The following is a 24,558-nucleotide window of genomic DNA, read 5'->3' as shown; positions in this document are numbered from 1 at the left end:
GCATCTGTTAACATACAGAGGGACCTTAAGAGTCAGACTACAAAGCAACAAAGTTCACAGCAGATCAAGAAGTCAAATGCAATGGCAGCAAGATTCCTCACGAAGGTGTTTATTCCATAATTGATTTGAAGGAAAAGTCCTTTCATCTTAATGAAAAAAGAGCTTTCATCTTAACAATCTTTTCCTTAGAAAGTGACAAACCTGTTCACTAGAAGAAGCCAAAATGATTGGGTAACAAACCAAATGAAGTAATTTAAACTTGCATAGAAATCCTTTAAAAAATAAACAGAACTAGTTTAGATGTTATAGTCAGACTTATTCTGTGTTGAAGGGTCACCAGAAAGTTAAGATTTGTCTCCTAAAAACACAATAACACACAAGACATACAATTTTAGATTTTATTGAGTAGAATTTTTGTTTGGTTGGTTTTTATTTTATTTTTTTAAACAAAATCCTTTCTACAAAATACTTCACCTCTCAATCAAAAAGTCTGACAGCTTTAGATAAGTATTTTCTCAAATACAATATTGCCTACTTTTTATAGAGGAAGAAAAAGGTTTTAATTTTAGTACAAATATAAGCAATGAGTGTCAAAACAATACTGTCTGACAATTAATAAAAAGATTCATATGCACCTTTGCAGTAAGGTCAATATGAAAGTTAACAATTGCACATTAGGGGGAAAAATGCTAAGAACTCTGAATCGAGGGGAAAATAATCAGGAGCTCATAACTTAGTCAAGTTGTAGACCCGTCTTATCACGTAATAAGACTTCTGTAGTAAGTACTTATCTTTCATTTCATCATAGCCCAGGGCTGCAAACCAATAACATGTGGTGTTTACAGACAGATGACAAGCCAGGGAACTGAGTGGGTGACCTCTGGCAAGTTAGGTTATAAGCAGCACAACCCTGATAAAACAAGGCAGATCAATATTTAAGTTAGGAATCTCTACATTTATGTGTGACCTAAGTTCACACAATATTTCCTTCTTATTGTTAAGGTCCTTCCAGAAATGTAAGTTTTATTGCTGGGCACATTGTGTTTCAGAAGCTGTCTTGGAAGATACATACAGAGTTGTATATTTTTTCTTTTGTGTTTTCTTCTCAGTTGTGATTTTATTTTCTTTCTTATCTTCTTTTTCCGTAGTACCAAAACTGGATTCAGCTGTTAACCTATAGGCAAAGCAACCATTCTAAATACATATTTAGTTATTAAACAACTGGGTTAATACAAGGGTTTTAAGCAAAACCAACAAGCCGACTGGCACACAAGACCATCCATAGGAGAAGACAGTGCAAGCAATGTTAAAGAATGAAATGAAACAAAGTTTTGGTTTTTTGTTTTTTTTTTTAACAGTCCCATTCACATTTCATCTTGTAGCCTTCCACCCCATCTTTCTGATCTGCACTTGTTAAAAAAAGGTCATTGAATGTATTAACTTAAAAAATTAGCAACTGCCACACATATACATGAAATCTACATCACAAAAGCACAACTCACAGTGAAAAGTCTCAGAAACAAAATGGAACCATGAGTTCAAATGTTTTGCTGTAATAACACCAAAAGGAGGACTACACTTAGCAATATACTGCTTTCCAACTTTGTGCAGAAGTACTACTGCCTTTACCTTAATGCCTGCACTTATGAAAAAACTTGTTGGAAAAAAATTTTCAAGCTCTAAATTACATCACTTGTCCACTGACATGTTTTAATTCTTCTGTCAATGTAAATGGGAATACAACTGTCACACTGCTGTTAAAGAAACAAGTTAAAACCAAGATTTAGACTTCTGAGTTCCATGAACTGTTTGGCTTATTTAAAAATTTCTTAATAACAATCACATCTCTAATGACAAACTATTACACACAATTACTTCCACAACAAAACAAATTATGGAAAATGAAGTCCAAAACTAAACATCACTTTAGATACCAACATAAATGCTATGCTGATTCATCAGTGCATCTCTCAAAGCAATCTTCCAGTGACATGGGATTTCTAGTGATGGAAAGCCTCCAGCAAGCAATATACAACCTACAGCTGCTTTCAACCATGCTTTTCCAAAGAACAGCCTCTTACCCTGTTCTAAGAGTTTTGTGATATGAATACAGCCAAAGACTGTAAAAGGAACTGTAACCAACAAGATGAGAAATTTAGCTACAGACTCTCATCCCCACCCCACAAATATAAAAATAATTTTCCTTACCCACTGCTAGCAATCTGCATAGTTCTTACAAGCACTGTCAACAGACTAAAGAACAATATGCTTTACTGTGCATCTCCCCTAGCTCAGTGTTTGCTTCACCATTTGCTTAATAGCAAGTCCAAGCCTGTAATTCTGATGGTCAACCCTTTTCTGTCTGTAGGCAGCTCCTTCCATTTCACATGTGCCACTACTTGCAAGAAGCCAAGTAACTATGTAGCTGCAGGAGCCAGTTACTCGGGGAAGGAGAAAGTCATGCTTTTAGTAATAATCTTTTGGTTAGTGTTCAGCCTGGAGTAGAGCTTCTGCTTCCCTAACAGCTGCCAGTTAGGGGTGGAAAGCTTGTGTCTGTGCATTTGTCCCTATAGTAGATTCTCTTCATTTGTCCCTCTGCTTTTCTTCCTTAAAACAATTTCTACCCAAGGCCACCAAAAAACATTAGTGGCCAAAACTTCCAACAAGATTCCCTTTAAAATTTGAGCAAAGTTAAGAACTCAAACCAAAAGGCCAAACAAAACCTCAGCTGACAAAGTGTGTTCCAAAGCATCATGATTAGATTTCTGCAATACATTTCCCTTTCACAGTATAAGGTAATCTGATTAGTATATAGTGTTACATGTCTGAAAATCAAATTCACATCAGACATGTCACACTGCTTCATAAAATTAAATATAATTTATTAATTGGAGAAAAAATATCTTAATGCTTTGAATGCATAATAAAACATTTATGCAAGTCAGCACAAACTAAGCTTAACTTCGTCAAACTGGGACTGTGTTAATAAATACCTTAAGGAACTTAGAGGACTGACACTGAGTTAAAATTAAATAAATGAGCCATTTCACTTTACTAAGCTACACTTTGACATTAGTTATAGCTTTAATCTGGATCAGCAATAGATCATAGAATCATAGAATCATAGAATTAGCCGGGTTGGAAGGGACCTCAGAGATCATCTAGTCCAACCCTTGACCCACTGGAGCAGTTGCTAGACCATGGCACTGAGTGCCACATCCAGTCTTTTTTTAAATGTCTCCAGGGACGGAGAATCTACCACCTCACCGGGCAGTCCATTCCATTGCCTAATCACCCTCTCCGTGAAGAAATTCTTTCTAATATCTAATCTAAACCTCCCCTGGCGCAACTTAAGATTGTGTCCTCTTGTCTTGTTGGAGGTCATCTGTGAAAAGAGTCCAGCTCCCACCTCGCTACATCCTCCTTTCAGGTAGTTGTAGACAGCAATGAGGTCTCCCCTGAGCCTCCTCTTCTTCAGGCTGAACAGCCCCAGCTCTCTCAGCCTCTCCCCATAGGGCCTGTGCTCGAGTCCCTTCACCAGCCTGGTTGCCCTCCTTTGGACTTGTTCCAGGGCCTCTACATCCTTCTTAAACTGAGGGGCCCAGAACTGGACACAGTACTCGAGGTGAGGCCTCACCAGCGCTGAGTACAGGGGAAGAATCACCTCCCTGGACCTGCTGGTGACGCTGTTTCTGATACAGGCCAGGATGCCATTGGCCTTCTTGGCCACCTGGGCACACTGCTGGCTCATGTTCAGTTTCTTGTTAATGCAGACTCCCAGGTCCCTTTCTGCCTGGCTGCTCTCCAGCCACTCTGTCCCCAGCCTGTAGCGCTGCATGGGGTTGTTGTGGCCAAAGTGCAGGACCCGGCACTTGGCCTTGTTGAACCTCATCCCGTTGGAATCGGCCCAGCTCTCCAGTCTGTCCAGGTCCCTCTGCAGAGCCCTCCTGCCTTCGAGTTGGTCTACACTTCCCCCCAGCTTGGTGTCATCTGCGAACTTGCTGATGATGGACTCAATCCCTTCGTCCAAGTCATCGATAAAGATATTAAAAAGAACTGGGCCCAACACTGATCCTTGGGGGACACCACTGGTGACCGGCCGCCAACTCGATGCAGCCCCGTTCACCATGATGATGGCCATGATTTGCTTCACTTATGAAAATCTCAGATTGCAGCAGTGAGGTAGCCAGAAACACCTGAAGATTCAATAGAGCTCTAATGTAAAAATGGAAAATCTAATCAAATAAAGTTTTCCTCCTTGATTCCTTATTTCTTATAGTTGGCCTGCCTATGGTTCATGACTTATTATTCTAGATCTACAAGTTGTTAAGCCATACTTCTGTTGCTTTACTAAATTTTTCATAAAATACATGTTTTACTAGCATGTAACAGATACATCTACAGGCTGCTACATGTAACAGCAGAAGGGACAAAGTGAATGAGTTCAGTTAACAGATTCACAAGTTGCAAGCTAAGAATCACATTGACTCTGAGTTCAGCCAGACCCTTTTTTAATTCTTTTCTACCAACCATTGTGACAAAAAAAGGAGCAGCAGAGGAAGTGTTATCAACTAACAGTCCCCATCCTGAATCACCCCTGCCCCACTCAGTGAGAAGGAGGTAGAATTTGGGAATTAAGGAGTGACAAGCCTGGGAAGAAGGACTGTGGTGGAAGTGGTTGTCCTTTTTTTGATGTTACATTATAACTGGCAATGAATTAAACTTCCCCAAATCATGTCTGTTTTGCCTGTGACTGGTCTTAAGTTCAAGCTTCTTCAAACTTCATTTCTTTTCCATTTTTTTTCTTCAGCAGCAAGATGAAGCCCACCACAGTCCTTGCACCAAGCCAGTTTACACACAACAAAATATGACACTGCTGTTAAGGGGTGAAGTGTTGAACAAGGAAATGGATGGATCAGAAAGATGAGATGACAGTTAAACACTTTTACTTAAAAAACCCCAGAACTTATGAAACTTATGTGATTCTCTCAAGATCTCCTGCTAAGCCAAGTAGCTACAGGCATTTCCTGTTCAAGCAAAATCCAAATGAGGTAGATTCAGAGCATGTAATCCAACTTAATTTAAGAGCAAATACACTCCTAGGCACACAAGCCCTTATTTTAGCTCCATCTAAAGTACACAGCTTCAAGTCTAAACACAAACTAAGTTGAACACCAAGGACTGCAATCTGCTATTTCAGTTTCAGAAGGGAAGAAAAGCTTTTCAATACAGAAGTATCTTTTTATAGAGCAGCTGCCCGAACAAAAGGCATCACTAACTCTTGCATTGCCTGAATGACAATAGCAACTGACAACTAAAAATGACTTTAAAATATTTAAACATTTAGTCTCAACTAATTACATTCTTACTCACATACCATAACCTAATCAGGACTATTACCTACTACAGTAATCCAGTGTTTACCTGCTTTAAGCTTTTCCAAGCACATCCACAACCACTGCAGATTTATACACACACTAGTACTTGAAAGTTACCAGCTTCACCTTGATAAAAATCACATTAGCAAGCAAGACTTCACACCCACACAATTACATATATAATCACTTCTGACCATTTCAATCCCCAAGCTGAAACAGCAAAGCTTTACAAACACCACTTACTAGAAGTGCAGTTTGCAATCATTTCAGTTCCTCTGGATCCTTTCCCTGTCATGTTCCATGTTCCTAGCTGCCAGAGCTAGAGCAATTACTGCACAAAACCCTCACTCCAATTACAGCAATAACTCTCAATGACCACAACAGCCTTTTCAGCCAAAACATCACATTTTACTTCTCCAAGGTGAAACACTGACAGTTATTCACCAGGCATTCACTGGCCAGTTATTTTTCTCCTCTCAAACTCTTAATTTTCAGGTCCATATTCCTGCTTATCACCCCTATTTTTGTCCTTCAGCATTCCTTGTATTCAGACAGATTCTGGCCATATCCATCACAAAGCAACAAAGAAAAATCTTGTAGTGTTTAGAAACTAAACCTCTCAAATAGCCAGATTTTATTATGATTATCTAGTTCATAACAGGTCAGGGTTAAGAGAACACACAATGTTACCTTACCCTCTTTATTGAGAATTTAGTAGTTCATTAACACAATCAGAAACAAGAGCAGAACCTTGTCTAGATTTGTCTTTCACAGGTTCCTACCATTCTTGAATGCAACTTCTAAGTTCATATGGAATTCTGTGGCTTTTTCCTTGTGTTGATGGTTTAAATTTTTTTAAATTGACTGATTTTTGTTTTATTCCTTATTCAAACCAACAATAGGTGCAAGACTAGAACCGCCCCTATAGGCTATGACCTTTTCCACTTTTTTCACCTGCTCTGTTTTCTAACATCAACCCCATGAAATAATTTCCTTCTTACCCTCAAGCTGGTAGGTTTACTCCTTCAGATCATAAAAACTGTACCCCACAGCTCCCTGTTGACAGACACTGGTTCTCTTTCCAAAATAAAGAAATAAACCTTTCACATCCAGGTTACACGCCATCTGTTCCTTTTTGTGTACAGAACACATTCAAAAATCACCATTGCTAGGTTACCCAGTCTTTCCTCTCAACTTTCAGCCACCCATATCTGACCTCCCTGATCCTCATTCCTCAGCAACAACCCCTGCATATTTTGCCACAGGCCCTTTAACTGCTATTTGTGCCACACTCTTTCCAGACTAATTCACTTTTGTTATTTGAAAAGTATTAATTACATACAATGCAACCTTGAATAATTGATCTGAGTGTAGAAGTATCAGTCCAATTACTTCTGAATGCCAGTAATTTTGGCTATAGTATACAGATTGCCACAGCTCCTCCTCAGCCTTTGAAACTGCTGTCATTCTGGATTCATTAAACACATTTTACTAGTAGACATTAGAGAGATGCTAGAGAGTTGCACGCTCAAAACATCTGGATTGTCCCCAGAATTATTTTTCCTCCCCCCAGACACAGATTGAGTATATTCACTAAGATTATGAGTATGAACAGAACACAACAGCATCAGCTGGAAATGTCAACATTCTTTCTGCCAAGATAAAAAGAAGTGGAGCTTATTACTGCACTAAATTACTTAATCAAAAAGTCACTTAAATTCTTGGTTCAACAGAAAAGCACTGATCTTAGTTTAGCAGTTGTGTTTCTAGTTACCACACATTCAGATTTTAGAAGTCAGCTGACAACAAAACCAGCATAATTGTCTATTCTATTGTACAATGCAAGTTCTGTTAACCCTACTCAGTTAGAAATTAATTAGATGATTTTCAGGCTTCTAGCTGAACAGGAAAGCTGATGAGGGCTGAAATTATGTGTGAATTTTCTCTGCTACTTTGATTTGTAACAGTTGTGCAGCAGCTTTGAAGGGACCAAGAAAACAGTCCTATTGCTGAAAAATAGAGTGAAGTGACTGAGCTGTAACTCTATCTGCATAGCTTAAACATTTTCAAGTAATGTTTCCAAAGACTGTTACATGATTTCAAGAGTCTTATTCATTAGTCATCACTTTAATCTTTCTAAAAGGTTTTAAGAGGTTCAATGTAGGCAGTCGGAGCTGAGGAATTACACTGCATGCAAAGCTGAGGAAATAGATGAAGAAGTGGATAGCATAGTTCATGCAGCGAAAGAAAAGAGATGCAGATCTGTGCTGATTGCCTTGACCATAGACAGAAACTGACACTGACCTGGGGGCAGGTGAAGTCAAGGAATTACTTCCACTAGATGAAGTAAAGGCATCTTCATTCTCAACTTTAGTTTTAACTCTCTTCCTTTCTCTCTCAGGTTCAACCATGTTTTTCACTGCTTGAAGAGCTATACTTATTGGTGCTTCAAGAGCATGTTTTTTTGGAGAAGCATCACTTTGATCCAAATTCTTGGAAGTCATCTTTGTTTGTTCCTTACTTGGCAGTTGAGTGAGAGCAGCTTCCTTTACTGAAGTATTTTTGCCGTCCAAGTATTCACAAGTACTGTCCACTGGAATCTTCTCCCTCTTCTTATTTTTAGTGCCCTTAAGTAATTCTAAGGAAAAAAGACATTTACTTCTCATACAAAAGTCAAGCTGAAGTTAACTTGTTCACAAACACGTAAGTACAAAACATTTCACACAAGTAAAAATAATTTAATAGTCACCATACAGCCCTTACTGCATGTAATTTCATACAATGTTATCAACAAGTAAGCATTCCAATAGAAGATCCTTGAAAAAGAAATCTTTTTTTCCATCCATTCTCCCAAGGCTTCTCATTAGATGGTTTGAATTATATATTTATATATTGTCATTTATTTTATTTCCATTTTGGAGGCTTGAGGTCAAACTTCCACAACTAAGATTTTACAATTAAATCCTCTAGATACAGACAACTACCAAAACAAATTCATTTATCTGGTTCCCCATTCAGCTTCCTCCACAGCCTACAAATTTGTTTACACACAAACCCACATATCAGTTGTTTCTCAGGTAGGCCTCTTGTCAAAACTTAATCCATTTTAACTTCAGTTACTGAACCTGCTTCTCCTCTAGATGCTTTGCACTTATTACAAAGCTGCTGTCAGCTGCCTACATTCAGAAAGCTGATACTTCTCAGAGAGATACTGTTCCTGTTATAAAAATCACCTCCTAATGATTTGTTGTCATCCACTTCATTTAAGAACTAAAGCAGCCCTTTAAACATGAATTTATATTTTGAATAAACCAAACACTTTCCTGTTCAATGTTGTTCAACTTGTTAAGGTTGAGAAGACCAGGTTTTGTTTTTTGTTTTTCCCCACATGGAACAGTGGTATTTACCTTCAGGTTCATATTTCATTTTTAGCTCATCCAGCATAACTCTCAAGTTCATGTTCTCACTCTGACAAGCTTGCAAATGCCTCTCATTTGTGAAGAGTTTCCTTTCAACTTCCAGAACCCTTTGGCTCTCATACAGAGCTTTCATCCTCTGCAAGGAGAGTTCATTTTTCAAGGCCTCTGTTTCCTTGCTAGGATGGGAGAAAAATTAGTCACACTTGGTTATTTTTTTTCAGTAAAGCAACAAATAAGATGCCAACCGAGCATTCAGTGACTTCACATAAAATCTTTATTTACACACTGGTAGGAAATGAAAGAGACATCTTTTTGTACAATGAAACACTTCAACTTTATAGAGCAGTCAGTTAAGTTGCCAGACATACTGCTTATTAAAAACAACACTGTGCACTAAACAACACACACATGCATGTCTAACTGCTTTGAGAAACTTTCCCTAACCTACAAATTAACTATTTAATCAGGATTTTTTTTTTTAGTTTATGTATAAATTAATATAACTACTTCTATAACAGATAATACAAGCTATGCACAGAAGTATTACACTCAGAGTGACCAACAAAAAAACAAAACCAAACCAAACCAAACAAATCACTACATTAATACTCAAGTACTGTTTCAGAGGCCATGCACTTCCACAGCAGCAGCACTGAGTCACTATTCCACAGCACTCCTAAGGGTACCCAGATCACCAGTTTCTCATAACAGCAACAAGGAGGACACAGACTCCCCAGGAATTCCCACAGAATACCACTGCCTCCTGCTGGAAGTACAATATTTTCCTCTGATGACTAAACAGTCTTGAGGCCAATCGCTATAATTTTTCTATTATATATGAAATTCATCTGCCAAAGGGCACATCTCAACCTAAAAATCCAATAAAACATTTCAAGTGTTATTATCTGGCTCATATATACAGCCTATAGACTTTAGGAAGCTTCATAGTTTCCTTACAGATTATTTTTTCAGTTGATAACTACCTTGAATCTAGGAGTAATAAACATTTCAGAAAATGAAACAATGAGCATAGTTGCATAGTCAGTGACCTACAACCAGTAAAAAAACAAGGAGAATAAAATCAAGGAGCTAGAAGACAACCAGACTACAACTAACTTCTAGGCCTCAGACCACTAAGTACTTACTTGGAGCTCTCAAGTTTCATCTGCAGTAAGTCTGCATAGTAACCATCTTCAGACTCCCCTCCTTTTGAGCTGCTACTAGCTTTGGATTCTTCCATATTCTCATATAGAGTCTGATGAAGAAAAAATACCAGGTTTTCAAGTAGAGACCTTCCATAAACACATTAGTTAAGTCTTTAGGACACTTTCTGCATCCATTACTATAAATAAACGTCATCATAGAGGCACTCAAACACAAGAGAGCTCAGTTGCTTAGTACTTCCTCATTGGATACAAATGTCAAATAGCACAAACTGACAATTCTCTCATTCACTGAAAAACACATCAAAATCAAGTTCTCCATTCCTAGCTTTCAAGAAGCATTTCAGAATGGTTATCTGCTTTACTTGAAAATAGAGTATTTAGTTAAACCACAGGGAATTTAAGCTTTTATTTCTAGACTTCAGCAGCTGAACCTAAAAGGCAAGGAATACAAACCATGTTAATCAATAATGAAAATCACAAATGTGATGTTCTGGTGGGCTTGGTTTGTCGTTTTCTGAACCAGCTCTGCTCAGATTTCAGGCTGTCCAAGAGATAGCATGGGTTTCTATCAGTTACTGACTACAGGCACTTTTGATAATTATTTGAATCAATTTCCTGGAACTACTTATTTATAATAGACAAAAATAAAGACTGATCAAACTTACATGTGATAAAACTTGTAAAGCAATCAAACTGTCTCACTTGCTTAATAAAATGGATTAAGCATAGCTTTATGCTACTTTGGTTAAAGTCAGAATAGACGACACTATCCTGGAAAGCATCATCTTAAAAAATAAGCTAATACAATAAAGTTTAAATTTCAAAGCTGTGATAAGAAAGAGTCAGTCAAGCCGATAAGTAAGGTAGGTTACAGTTTTTCACTCTATACACACAAACATGAGTAACAATTACAATAATAGTAACATTACAATAGAACATATAGGTGTTCTTTATTCCTCTCACAACTTACTGACTGGATGCTAGCAATTTGTTCACAAGAATGATTAAACAATTTAAGTTTTTCTAGGAAAGAGCACACTTCAAATGCAAAAGTAGGGCACATTAAAGTAATAAATATCAGAGACATCCAGGATAGCTGGGTGACTAAGAAATGATAAAACCTAAGTAGACACAGTGAAAATGTGAAATAGTTATTTCTTCAGAGACTAATCAGATGTTATAGCTCAGTGAGCTCTGACCAATGAATTTAAACATGACATGTAACTACATAAAATATGAAGGTTCTACACCCTGGAAGAGAGAACAGACTCCACACTCATGCTTGGGTGGTGTAGTATTTTCTGCTTCTCTAAATTTCAGAAGCTTGTGCTCTCCAGCAGTATAATAGAGCTTTGCCCAAATAAAAGCCTGAGTAGTCTTTAGATCCCTTTTCAAACCAAAGGATAGACTTCAAATAGTTTTCATAATTGCTTATCCTCATGTTTTCGCCTCTGATTGTGACTTTTCCATATAAATACAGATCACATACCTTAAATTTTTCTAGATGCCTCACTTTCATAAGAAGATCTTCTATCTCACCATTCTTTTGTTCTAACATGGACTGTAAACGTTCCAGCTGCTCAAATTCTGCCTGAGAACCTTTCATCTGTAGCAGTGTAGCCATTTGCAGCTGGAAAAAAAAGGAACAAAATAGTCCCTACAATAAATACTGAGCTAAGTGAATGAAAATCTTGGCCTCTTCACCTAAACAGTGAGGCTACTCAGGCTTCATAATTCTAACCCTGATGCCTAAACTCCACAGTCTTCACAACATCAGATTCACCATTAACATCACAGGTTAACACTAAAAGTCTTTAGGACAGCTGAAAACCTAATAAACAAAAGAGCTCTGAAGTCTCCCATCTTTTTTTGTGTTGACTGAGGAACCTATAAATACACTGTCAAGGACATACACAACATGTCATACTCAAACTATGAACACCAAGTCAGCTAGAGCCTAACTTTAGTCCAGTCTTGTTTATCAGAGCTAAAAATGAATCTGTTAATACCTTGTCACTTGGGAAAAACTCTAAGTTGACCCACAAGTTTGAAAACCCTTCTTTGCAGTTCTGATTCTGAGGCATAGTTAAAACTAATATTAATCCATTAAAAAAATGGATTAAAACTAAACCCACTAAAACTAATAATATTAATGCCTCCTATAATATTAATCCAAGCATTTCAGTTGCTCCTACTCAGTTCAGTGGAACACACCCTTTCAAGCAAAGGAACACCATCATTCATTACAAAATAAGTTTAGTAAACAACAGTCTTACATTTAAATCAGATTTTTCTGATGCTGTTCATATTGAGGACATTAATACATTCAGTTAGAAGCTATTTTAAAGAACTGTTATTTCAACAACTGCAATACGAAACTGAAATAAAGGAACGATTTAACAGGGTGTTTGTGGTAACACAAATGTAGCATTTTCATCCAGTCATTATGGATAAGATAGCACTATAGTACACTTGAAGCTATCACAAGGACAGGAGCAACAGAAATTAGATAGCAAGAACAGAGAAAGCAGAAGAGCATTCCTTCACCAAGTAAAGAATACTTATAATTCTGCATGCAAACTACAGAAATATACCAACATCAACTCAGTTTATACATGACATGAGAGACAAAATTTTAATCTCCAATGGCTAACCAGAACTACCCTTACATTTCACCAGCAGGTAGATAACTACCTTTTTACCCTTTCACTTAAAAAGACCACTTGCCAGTAGCCAAAATTGCAAACTGCAAATTGTGGTTGATAAGCATAAAAACAAAGAACAGAAACATTAAGAAACTGGAAGAGATACTGTGGGCTGTGGGAAAAACTGACATGGTAAAACCTTCACAGAAGTACTACTTACTGTTCAAGAAGATCTTTAGAAATTTGACATTCTGACAACAACAGCTACAACAGTTAACAATACTGTTGGTATCAGATGTTCAGACTGAGCTTGACATGCAGCATCACAGTGCAACACAAAACAGAGGATTCTATCAAGGATTTAAGACAGCAGCTTAAACAAAACAGCTGTCCTAACCACCTATCTCCAATATTGATAATAGATAAGATGTTATGATGATAAGATGCAAGACATTTATGGGGCAAAATTAGTTCAAGCAGAAATTCAAAACAACAGTAAGTAGCATAACAGAGATAGCAACTTACCTCACACCTTGAGGAAAACTTTCAGTACTAGCAGTGTTTTAAACCTTTCAGTCAGTATGACTGATTTACACTTACATTACAGGGAGAATGCTTTTCAAGAAACTGATCCTACACAATCATTTCAACCACTCAATACTTCAGATCTCAAGGTCATATTTTAGTAAAAGAGATTATTGTTGCTGCATCAGTTGTTTGTGTGCTTTAAGAATTGTTTCAATTATTTTTCAAGCTACTTCTCCACAAAAACTAGGTAGCAGAAACCTATACTTCAGTATTCCTTATTGTCATCACTCTTCATGTTTAAGCACTCTTCTCAGACAGCATGAGTTGATCAAAACAATGGGATCTAGTTTTGCATTGGGAAATCATAAGACTAACATGGAAACTGTTGACAGTTTTGTAGCACCCCCTTGACATTATCTTTTAAATCAGTTTCTGCTAGCTAGTTCTCAAAAGTATTAACCAGACTCCCATCCTATGGAAGCAGCCTAAACAAAACAGTTACAAAAGTTACAACTCATTCTTGCACAAAAACAGGGAGAAGGAAAATAGACAGAAATGAGAAAGCAACCCAGAGCAATTAGCAGACACAGTAAAAGTCTGCCCTTAATTTTATATTTGCTCCTAACAGCCATAGTTAAGAGAAATAATTCACATACCACAAGAATTAGATAAGACAGTAAAATGCAACCCGAGACAAACTGAAGGCTAGATTGATGGGAGTTGTACTTTATTTTCATCCCTTTAACAACTATTGCCACAATAAGCATAGTGCCTACAGCACAGCTTAGCTTTAGGATAACCTAATACCACTAATAACCACTGTAAAAGGCTGATGTACCATAAATGTTAAATAGGACAATGACATCTCACTTGTTACACTCCCACATCCCTCCCTCTGCCCAGACTACTGTATCCTATCTTAAAGATAATGAAATCCCCTAACCTCTGTACTAAATCATTGCTTTAATAAGACCCCCAGGAAACCCTGGAGTATTACAGTAACGGTCATACCTTCATTCTTTGCAACTGTTCTCTAGTGAATGCATGCTGTTTTTGTAGTGACTGATATTTTATTTTCACACTGATCAGCTGCCGTTCCATTTCTGCCCTACGGTCTTCCACCTACAGAACATGGTGAACAATTATTACTATGAAAATTACAACACTTGTCTTTGGATGACAGGTTTCATAAAATGTTACACAGCAATTCATGTTGGTTCTGCAAATACTGACTTGCCAACAATGGGACTTGAAAAAAAGTGCAATTTTCCTTTACCTCTGAGATAAGAATGAGTAGACAGTCCTGTAGCAGCTGAAGCCCAGCCAGGCTTATTTTATTTCTTTGATATCAAAATAAAGTAAGTTACTTTGTTCCTTTTATATCGAAGTAATGCAAAATTTTCTGTTTCAGTGTTTCTGTTCAACAGTTTTGTCCATTAGCAGAACAAATAGTTTAAAAAATTAACTGCATACCAATTCAACCCACTCCATGCGTGCTGTCAGCAAACACAACTTCCTACAGATTTAACAACATTTGACTCCTATTCAAATAGCCTCACATATGCTCAAAACATCCAGCTAATATTTTTAAAGACAGAATTTAACATCTAGTAGTTCCCATCCTATCTTCTGTATTAAAGGCTTACCAGCTGAACAGAACTTTGGAGCTAATAGCTGCAGAAAGGTCATGAACCCTCAGTCCCATTTCCTTTCTTGACAACCAGGTTACCTTTAACTGATTCCATTAAATTAACTGACTCCTCAACTCCAGAGTGCACAAAACATTTTTTTTCCTTACATCAGTTCTTAGATATTGAACACTGAAGTGGTGTTCAAGGAACAAATGCACACCAGCCAGATAAGGCAGAGATACTTGAGTTTTATTTCCTATATTGCTCTGAGAATATTAAGTAATTTTGTGTTTCCAGTATATTCTCAGGCATGTGGCATAACTGTACCTCAGCAAAGAGAGAATTGCCTTTACTTGTGGGGTCCAAAGATTGCTGCACTGCATGATCCAGCTGAACCTGAAGCTCTTGATTAGCTTCACGAGCTTTCTAGATTAAAGCAAAGAGGATATTAGTCATTTAAGCATGTGTACTACACATATTAATCAGATTGTATTACCTCTTGATTTCCTATGATTTATTATAGATTATCTTCTACTGCAGCACTTAACTGTGCATACACATCTCTAGTCCCCAAGAGAACCAATTCTGGTTTACTAAAAGGCTTTACATTACACTTCCTCTTAAGGACAAGAGCATAATTAAAACCCTTAAAGGAAAATTTGGATGTTTATCAACTGGATTAATGATAGAGATGTTGCTGCACTATTTAGTCACAAATCCTCTACTCCCCCGTATAAAATTGTCCAGATAACTTGATCTAAAAATTAAAATTTTATCAGCGACCTGTTAGAAGGTTGTGTTACAAGGCAGAATACTGCAATGCAAAGGACATCCATACACAGCCTGCCACTAAAGGATGTCAGAATATTTAGCAACAGGGAACACCAAAATGACTCATCATCTTTTTTCTTCCTTCTCTTTTTTCCTCTTCCTCCTCTGAACTCCTCCAACTTCACAGAAAGTTAGGACAACTTGTTGTCCTGGTTTGGGCCAGGATAGAGGTGATTTTCTGTCTTGTACTTTTGCTTTTAGCTAAATCTCTTGTAAGTAGTTGCACTTGCTGAAATTAACAGCAAGTTTCTCAGACAGTGTGTGTTTCTAGGACTGATAACACTTGATGTTTAGAGTTACTGCTAGAGACTGGTATGCAGAGCCAAGGACACTGCTCAGCTCTGAAGAAAACATAAAGAGGTCCCACCTGCATCCCTCCTTTGGGGAGGAACAGACAAGATAGATGCCAGAATTGACCAAACAGAGTATTCCATCCCATATACGTCATCCTCAGTATAAACTTGAGGGATCACGAGGGCCAAGCCAGATTTCCTGCTTCCAGCTTCCGGCTGCCTGCCCTTCCTGCCTTTCCTGCTTCTTCTTCCTTCACCCCGGCATCCTGGAAGGATCCCGTCCGTTTGCCTGCCTGTGCTCCTGATCCGTGCCAGCCCTTATCTGTGTGTTCCTGCCTCCAGCTCCCAACTGCTGCCGACTCCAGGAGTCCAGCCTGGACTTTCCCAGAGCTGCCCTGCAGCCTCGGTGGTGACGTGAGAGCTATTGGGGGAAAGGGGGGAGGAATGTGGTATCCATTTTCTTGTATATTTGTATATATTTATTAATTTTTCCTATTTATCATTACTGTTTCATTAAAGTTGTGTAGTTTAGTTTCCAACCCATAAGTCTCTCTCCCTTATTCTCTCTCCTTTCTTATTGGGGAGGAGAGAGAGATTAATAGAGAGCGTCTGTTACTCGGTTTAATTGCCGGGCCAGTGTTAAACTGTGACACTTGTGAAATTTAGATATCACCTACCACTACTGAATAAAATTGAGAATACCTGTAGTGAATTACAGTAAGAAAGAACTTCCTTCTCCCTCTCTTCTTTTTCTCCCTGCAGACGCTCCAGTTGATTACGCAAGTTACTGTTCACGAGCTCTAATTGTTCTTTACTGTACTGCAGTTCATTCAGCTTCTCTTCAACACTGGCCTAAACACAACAACCAAGCAGGAAAGAAAAAGTTAATAAAATTATTGGAAGAAAAGTGGGCCCCTATGTATCAAACATGTTCCTTAGTAGTAATTACTTTGAATTCAAATTATTACAGTGAAGAAGTTGTATTCAAGCCCACTTATCAACACTGTTTAATTTTTTCTGCACATTTTCTTATTCATAAGCCAATCACCAGGAAGCAACATACACAAAGCATGTAAAAATGAAGTGCACAAAGTTAACAGCATTTTACCTCCCAGTAGCCTACATTCCTACTAGTCACACACCTTGACACTTTCTAGTTCAGTGAGTTCTATCTGAAGATTAAGCATTTCTGAAGACATGGTCTCGTGTACACGTTCTGACATCATATGCAGCTCTTCTGATTTGGCAGCAATTATTTCCTTCTGATGATCCACTTTGTGTCTTAATTGCTTCTCTGAGAGTCGGGTTTCATCTAGTTCAGCTTTCAGATTCTCCAGCTTAAAGTCAGTTGACAACTATTTACAACAAATTCTTAAAAAGCACAATAATTTTTACTTTGTTCTAATTACAGAAAACATGACAGAAATACAAATTGACTATCAACTTTGAAAATAAGCTTTGAAATATGATAAAATTCACCATAACACTATGCAGTTCACCAAAACCAAAACCAACTCCCACATCTTAAAACTACTTATCAGATTTATTTTGATAGTAAATGTTCATTTTAAAATTAAGTACCTATTATTTTAAATGGTAGTAGCAATATTTCAGCTATATATTAGTTGCCAAACCTTGTTTTTAAGGTCACTGATTTCTTGTCCATAGGCTCTGGCAAGCTGTTCTTTCTGTTTATCCAGTTGCATGTTTTGTTGTTGCTTTAGGGAGTCACATTCAAAACTCAAGCTTTCCAACATCCGATTCTTGAGTTCAATTTCTCTCTGAAGAGAATATTTATCTTGTTCAAATTTCTGAAAGAAATAACATAATAATAAATATAGATGTAATATTCAGAAATGCCTGGGGAACAACACACTAAATTCAAGCTCAGAACTAAATGCTTAACACTCACAGCTCATTCAACCTTTTTCTGATGCCTCAATTAGGGAGTCATCATATCCACGTTCAAAAGTCTCAACAATAAACAAAACAACCAATCCATACTGCTCCAAAATGTTCTGACTTAATTTGAACGTGTAATAATCTCTTCTTCCTGGAACATGTACACCTCTTTGCACCCAATATAAAAGGTGTAGTCGTCTTCTCTGGAAGCATCACCAAAGAAATTTAGGAGGAGGTTGTCCCCTCACCACTGTGGAATCTAATTACCTTTAAAACTGTTATGGTCCACCCAGCTGTAAAACAGCTCAGTTCAACGTTTGGTAAAGACATCTCAATTATCTACTGTTTTGTCTTAAACCAACCCTTCTAGACTGAAGAAGGACTTATTAATCAGCTTTCCCTCTATGCCTAAGAGCATGTTTTGCTAATTACCAAGGACTGTTTCATTTTACTTTTCCATCCAGCTAGCAACTAACGAAGAAAAAAGGCCAAAAATTAAGTCTTGGAAGCAGAAAGAGTACAGAGAGAATGTCTGGGAGTACACTGCTGCCCAGACCCAACAGCAATAAAAACCTACCATGATGTGCCTACAGACTTATACAGAACCATACATAGATTTTTCTGAAAGACTCTCATGCCTACAGTTAAAACTTACACTAATGTTGACAGCAATTACCTTGGCTCTCAGACTCCACAGAATATAATAGATTCAAAAACTCCAAAGAAACTATTGGATAACCACAGTACCCCCACAAGCTGTTGTTCTACTGGCTGGAAGCACACAATTCCTTCCCTCAGCCTTTGGAATGCAAATTACTAATTCATCTGGTTCACATAAGCACAACTCCAAACTTCACTGCAGCCTATAACATAGGTTTACAACCTACAGGCATAGCTTCACAACCCATCAGGTGCCATCTCAGGTTATCAACAGAAAATTACAATCCTGCCCCACCTTCCTTTTCACTCAAGCTTTCCAGCCACCTCTCCTGAACTCAGTTTACTAATAGGAAACTTACAAAGATTAGAGTTCATTCAAATAGCAGGGTGCTATAACTGTCCAGATGGTTAAAAAGCAAAACACACCACTAAAGAGACTACAACAAAACCATCAACATTTTGGTTGTATCACAAGAGAAGGAAAGAAAGTACAGCCAGAAACAGACAATATGAAATGCTGTATATGTGAATCATCAGCTAACTGAAAACTAACAAAAAAGTTGCAGAGTTTATGAAAAATGGAAGATATTTTTCCTGATTGGAATTTTCTTGCACAACTACTAGAACACTGAATTAATACCTCTATATTTCAACAATACATTTCTTTCCTGAGCTGTAAAGACACATAGTAATAAATTCAGAATCCCTTGGTGTTTAAAAAATTTGAAGACTCCACAACAGAAGAAATTAATTTTACTCTTGCTGGTAATGTTCTTTTTACAGGTTGAAGTGACACAAAGCTTGCAGGGAGAGCATAATAAATATGAATTGCTGAACACAGCCAACACATATGCTCTGAAAGATTCACTTCACCACTTAGTACCCATTTTATCTTAAAAGTAATTAATCCTACAAGGTACTGAACACTTGATGCATAATTACCTGACACCCTGTCCTAGTTTGGGCCAGGATAAAGGTAATTTTCTGTCTTGTACTTCTGCCTTCAGCTAGCTAAGTCTACTGTAAGTAGCTGCACTTGCTGAAATTAACAGCAAGTTTCTCAGTCAGTGTCTGCTTCTGGGACTGATAACACTCGATGTTTATAGTTACAGCCAGAGACTGCTGTGCAGAACCAGGGACACTGCTCAGTTCTGAGGAACATCTTACCCTCCAGAAGGAGAAAAGGAGTAAAAGGTCCCACCTGCAGCCCTCCTTTGGGGAGGAATGGATAAGATAGATGCCAAAATTAACCAAACTAAGTATTCTATCCCATACACATCATACTCAGTATAAATTTGAGGGATCACGAGGGTCAGAGCCCTTCCTGCTTCCCCTTCTTTGCTTCAGCATCCTGGGAGGATTCCATCCATTCCTCTGTCTGTGGTTCTGATCCGTGCCAGCCTGAATCTGTTTGTTCCTGCCTCCAGCTCCCAACTGCTCCTGACTCCAGGAATCCAGCTTGGACTTTCCAAGGGCTGCCCTGCAGCTTCAGTGGTGATGTGAAAGTTATTGGGGGGAGTGTGAGAGTGAGAGTTATTGGGGGAGCAGGGGGAAGGAATGTGATATCAATTTTCCTATATATTTGTATATATTTAGTAATTTTTTCTTTCTATCATTACTCTCTCATTAAAGCTGTGTAGTTTAGTTTCCAACCCATAAGTCTCTCTCCTTTCTTTATCAGGGAGGAGAGGGGGATTATGAAAGAGCATCTGTTACTCGGTTTAATTGCTGGGGCAGTGTTAAACCCTGACACAGCCCACACTGGTTACAGAAAATTATGTTCAACATTGTAGAACAGAGATAAAAAGCCTTCTCTATAAATACTTCAAGTAAAAAAGTTCATTGAAGTTGATCTAGACTCTAAAAGGCATTTAAAACAACATGGTTACAGTAAAACAAGTTCCTAACTGCTTTTTTCACTCAAAGTTTAAAACATCACCTCAGTTTTCTCAGTCAGTTCCCGGCGTATTTGATCCAACTGATTCTGCACTTCACTCTGGGACTCCAGTAAACGCAGCCCGTACTGTGCCGCCTTTCTGCGCTCATTCTCTGCTTCCTTCAGTTGGTGTCTAAGACTCACAACAGTCTCCGTCTCCATTTTTCTTCCTTTTGTTACTTCAATATTGCAAATAAATTTATTAATATAGCACAGAAAGTTAAAAGAATTAATCTGAACAAAATTATTTATTTCCTTTCTTACTCAGGATATGTGGATATATTCTTTCACTAGCTCATGAACAAACAGTGCTGTGAAAATGGGTTTTTTCTCCATAAACTTGGCTACCATCTTATCCTATGCTTTAAGTGACAGCATCGAGGAAAAAGAACTCCTGCGTTCCCAGCCCTGTTTCCTAGCACACTAGAACCAGAGTTATTCTCATGTAGAGCTGTCTTGCTATAGACATTCAATAGAAGATGAGGAAATAACCTTGTAAAAACAAATTCATGCATATGGCTGACAATATTTGTTGGGTTATTAGAAATAAAGCCACACTAGAGACAGCACTAGTTGTGTATACAAGTAACTCTTAATCATGTTGGCAGCTCTAATAGCAGGATAATTTACTAATAACATTAAGTGGGATATAGAAACAGATAAAGGTAGTTAAAGGAAAGAGTCAAAAATAGAACAGGGATATTAATTTTAAGTGCTTAGCAGACCTTAACCAAGTGTTTTCCACTTTAAACTTAAATCATTGCAGATAAACTATTTGTTAATAACCAGCTCTATCACATTTCAGCAAATTCATCCATTTCTATCTTTTGATTATAACAGAAGTGAATTTTGCAAAAGTTCAACAAAATAAATCCAAACCAAAACATTTTAATAAAAACAAATACAAACACACTAAGCTTTTACAACTGCTTGCTCCCAAATCAATGAAATCACCACATTGCAAAAAATTCTATTAAGCCAGAAGTAATTAAACAACTGAGGCTTTTGAACAACATAAGACACCAGTTCTCTCAGGGTGATATACAAATAGAAATTTACAGTCTAGTTTTCAAAGCTGAGCCTCCATTTTTATATAATTCCAGAAGCAAAGTAATTCTTAATTATCTTATTGTGGGGTTTTTTTCATGAACAATTTTGTTGTTGCCAGTTCTTACTATATATATTCTCCTTTTGAATGTCACCAAGATGCTGGTCCTAAGAGTAAATTTTGCAGCTTATCATAGAAGAGATGATTTTTAAGAGCCATTAATGTAGTGGGTTGGTTGGTTTGTTTTTTTTTTGTTTGGTTGGTTTGGTTTTGGGGTTTTTTGCTTCTATTCAGCATGTTTAACTCCTATTGGAGTTACCCTTACCCACCCTTCCTATAAAGGAAAAAAGTAATTTTAAGATGCAGAAGTTCATCATGCCTAAATGGTACTAATTCCTTTCAGGGATACGAGATGTAAATTATCAAATTCTGTTTTTAACATCTTACATCACCTGTGGTTATGCAAGTTTTATAGCTACAAATACAATTAATCCATCCAGCTCTTAAACTTCACTTTTTCACATCTAACCATTGCAATGATTGAAAAAGCAGTTTTGCACACTTGGGCTGAAATAAACCAGTATAAGGTATTCTACATACCTCTAAGTCAAGTTTATTACGAGAACAAAGACACAAACTGTACTTCTTAATATGCTGCACAGCAAACTAGAGCAATACAAGCATACAGGCAATCACCCTGGCAAGCATTTACATCAAACAGAATTAATCCTTATTCCCTTCATAAGCCATTTAAAATATAGAAATATAGTTCCATCAAACAAGAGTACTGAGGCAATATAATGATTTGATTGCTCCTACCTTGCTAATTTAAATTTGAGTAACACCTTCAGAAGTCCATCTAACTCTTGACTGTATTCTCATACTTCACCTTTAAAAGAAAAAAAAACAAACCAACCAAACAAAAAAGCAACAGTTATCCAGTCTGATTAAGAATAAACTGCCATTATAGAAGTCCTTCTTTGCAGTATTTCTCCAAAGAGGCTTAAAGCCTGTGGCTGTCTTATGAACATGCCGATCACAAGCTTAAACCCCATTAAAATGCAAATCTTATTCCCATCTCAGTTGAGACAGACATCAGATAGCTTAGAAACAGCCAGATCAGACAACGGTGCCAAAGGATAGAAGCTGTGCAATTGGCCTGTGAGGCAAGTAATCAGGCTACACCCAGGGTCACCCATTCTTCCAGCACGCAATTCCCAAAGGCTTGTTCGGGGATTTTGTCTTGCTCCCTCCTCAATTTAATTTTAACACTCTCCACCAGTTTGCAGACAGTACCTTTAGCATCTTAATAAATTAATTACTGGCTAATATTAAAAATATCTTAGTCTTTACTTCTATAGTTGAAATAAGTAGGAAGGGGGAAACAGTTTTCTACTCATCCGTTTCTTGCCAACTACAAGGGAAAACACTGAGTGTGGGTTTGGGAGCACAGACATCCTCAACATTTTGTTGGCAATGTTGGCTCAAGTTAATCAGATAAATCCAGGGAGACTGTTCATAAACCTCTATTGTCGTGAATTGCCTGCAATTTACTATTGCCGACAGCTATATATTAAATATATACATCAATAGATGTATATAGTAAACTACCCAGAAAATACTGTTTTAAGGTACATTAAATAGGTGGCAGGTAAGCAAATACAATGTGAAATAACAGAAATCAGACTCCATTTATTCTACTGCAAGTTACAATAGTTACTCACTTTGGGCTAATTATCTTCAGTCATTTTAGGACAGAATCTAAGAGCTCCACCCTTTAATTATTTAACCACTTAATAAACTCCTTGATAAAAGTAATTGGGTAGGATATTAAAAGGTGTGCAAGCTGTCTTGTACTAATACATAACTCTTCTACTCAACTGCACTTCCCAAGGGTCATATTTAACAGCTGCCTATGTTCTGATCTACTCATGAGTGCCTACAGTTTCCTGAGAACTAACACAATCACCAAGACAGTTTCTGTTCCTAAAGCCAGGCTTTCCCTTGCCATACAGGTACGTTCAGGTAAAGTCCCACTCTACAAGTCCCGTTTCTTCCCCTACCGCGCTGCACACTCAAGCGGACAATCACCTCATTCAGTCACCTGCCACAACACACGTTGCTGGATAGAGAATTATTACAAAGAAAAGCGAAAAAAATCCCAACAAACCCAAACAACCACCTCAGAATACAGCGTGGTCGTTCGGTCACCACAAAAAGACAGCAGCAACCAGCCCTGTGGAAGCGTCGGGCCGTTACCCACCCCCCGGCAGCGGCTGGCAGAGGGGCTGCTTCCCGCAGGCCCCATAGCCCGACCCTCAGGGGCAGGGGGAGCGGAGAGAGAGAAGACTCCCCTTATTCCACTTGACGCAGCATCTCCGGACCTACGGGACAGAAAGCGGCCGTTTCCACCTGAGCTACCAGAGGAAGGAACCTGCAGTGCGGCCCCGCAAAGGGAGGGCCCCGAAGGCCGCAGAGTCCCAGGTACCGCTGCACAAAACGAGCTGACGGGACAGGAATTACTCTTCCCTCCCGGAGCCCCACCGCCTCAAAGCACCCTCCCGCAGACAAGGAGCGGCAGAGAGACAACCACAAATGACCAAGAGCCGCGGAAGTACACCGCTCCGCTCCTTTACCCTCCCGCCCCTCACTCACCGCACCAGCACCGCCCCTGCCCCAACCGTCGCCCCGCACTTCAAAGCCGCCTCCACGGCACCGCCCCGGATCTCGCGAGAGGAGCCGCAGCTCCGGCCCCGCTGCCCGCCACGCCAGTGCGCGCAGGGGCGCTGCCGCCGGCAGAGAGGTGCGCGTGCCCAAGGGGGAGAGGGGGCTGTGAGGCGGCGCGCGGCGGGCGGGAAAGGCTCAGTGTCGGTGTCAGCCACCACCCTGAGTCCCTGAGCAGTGTCAAAGAGCGGCTGCTCCTCTAAGCTTGGCGTGTGGCGGGCAGGCAGCTGGCTTCGAGATATGAAAAATTTCCTTAAGCGAAGGGGAAGGCGCTAGGGTCGCAGCTCACCTCCAGTTCACAGCCGAACCCAGCAGGCTGGAGGTATCCAACACCCACATGCTTGCCTCCAGAATCACCCGCAGTGCCACCTCGTCCCAAGAAAGCACACAGTAAGTG

General features: G+C 38.6%; 1 protein-coding gene across 7 annotated transcripts; it reads right to left on the bottom strand.

Annotated features, from left to right (window-relative positions):
* Positions 1-386: 386 nt before the first annotated feature.
* On the bottom strand, positions 387-24,238 carry SPDL1 (spindle apparatus coiled-coil protein 1). 7 transcript variants are annotated; one of them, XM_071758360.1, is made up of 13 exons: positions 23,701-24,015; positions 22,257-22,326; positions 20,393-20,568; positions 17,526-17,702; positions 17,034-17,228; positions 16,594-16,743; positions 15,095-15,193; positions 14,148-14,258; positions 11,453-11,593; positions 9,943-10,052; positions 8,786-8,973; positions 7,683-8,016; positions 387-1,174 (listed from the first exon to the last, which is right to left on the bottom strand). In XM_071758360.1, exons 3-13 carry the CDS (start codon positions 20,549-20,551, stop codon positions 1,024-1,026), a joined length of 1,815 nt encoding a protein of 604 aa, XP_071614461.1. In that variant the 5' UTR covers positions 20,552-20,568; positions 22,257-22,326; positions 23,701-24,015; the 3' UTR covers positions 387-1,023. The 7 variants fall into 7 exon arrangements, with proteins under 7 accessions (XP_071614461.1, XP_071614463.1, XP_071614462.1 ...); XM_071758362.1 differs by lacking the exons at positions 20,393-20,568; positions 23,701-24,015 and adding an exon at positions 24,093-24,237 and having other exon boundaries at positions 22,257-22,320; XM_071758361.1 differs by lacking the exon at positions 14,148-14,258 and having other exon boundaries at positions 23,701-24,018.
* Positions 24,239-24,558: the final 320 nt, after the last annotated feature.

This window comes from Heliangelus exortis, chromosome 15 (genome assembly GCF_036169615.1).
Source record: "Heliangelus exortis chromosome 15, bHelExo1.hap1, whole genome shotgun sequence".
NCBI classification, from domain to species: Eukaryota; Metazoa; Chordata; class Aves; order Apodiformes; family Trochilidae; genus Heliangelus; species Heliangelus exortis.
Note: the sequence above shows the minus strand (reverse complement) of the source record. Positions and strands in the feature narration are given on the sequence as shown.

What these genes read in the sequence shown, in the direction of transcription:
- SPDL1 (XM_071758359.1), bottom strand. Translation starts at nt 20,551, where the DNA reads ATGGAGACGGAGACTGTTGTGAGTCTTAGACACCAACTGAAGGAAGCA. An exon ending in CTTACTGTAATTCACTACAG is followed by an intron (nt 15,194 to 16,593) that starts GTATTCTCAATT and finishes GCTTTAATCTAG; the next exon opens with AAAGCTCGTGAAGCTAATCA. An exon ending in GGCATCTAGAAAAATTTAAG is followed by an intron (nt 10,053 to 11,452) that starts GTATGTGATCTG and finishes TTTCTTCATCAG; the next exon opens with ACTCTATATGAGAATATGGA.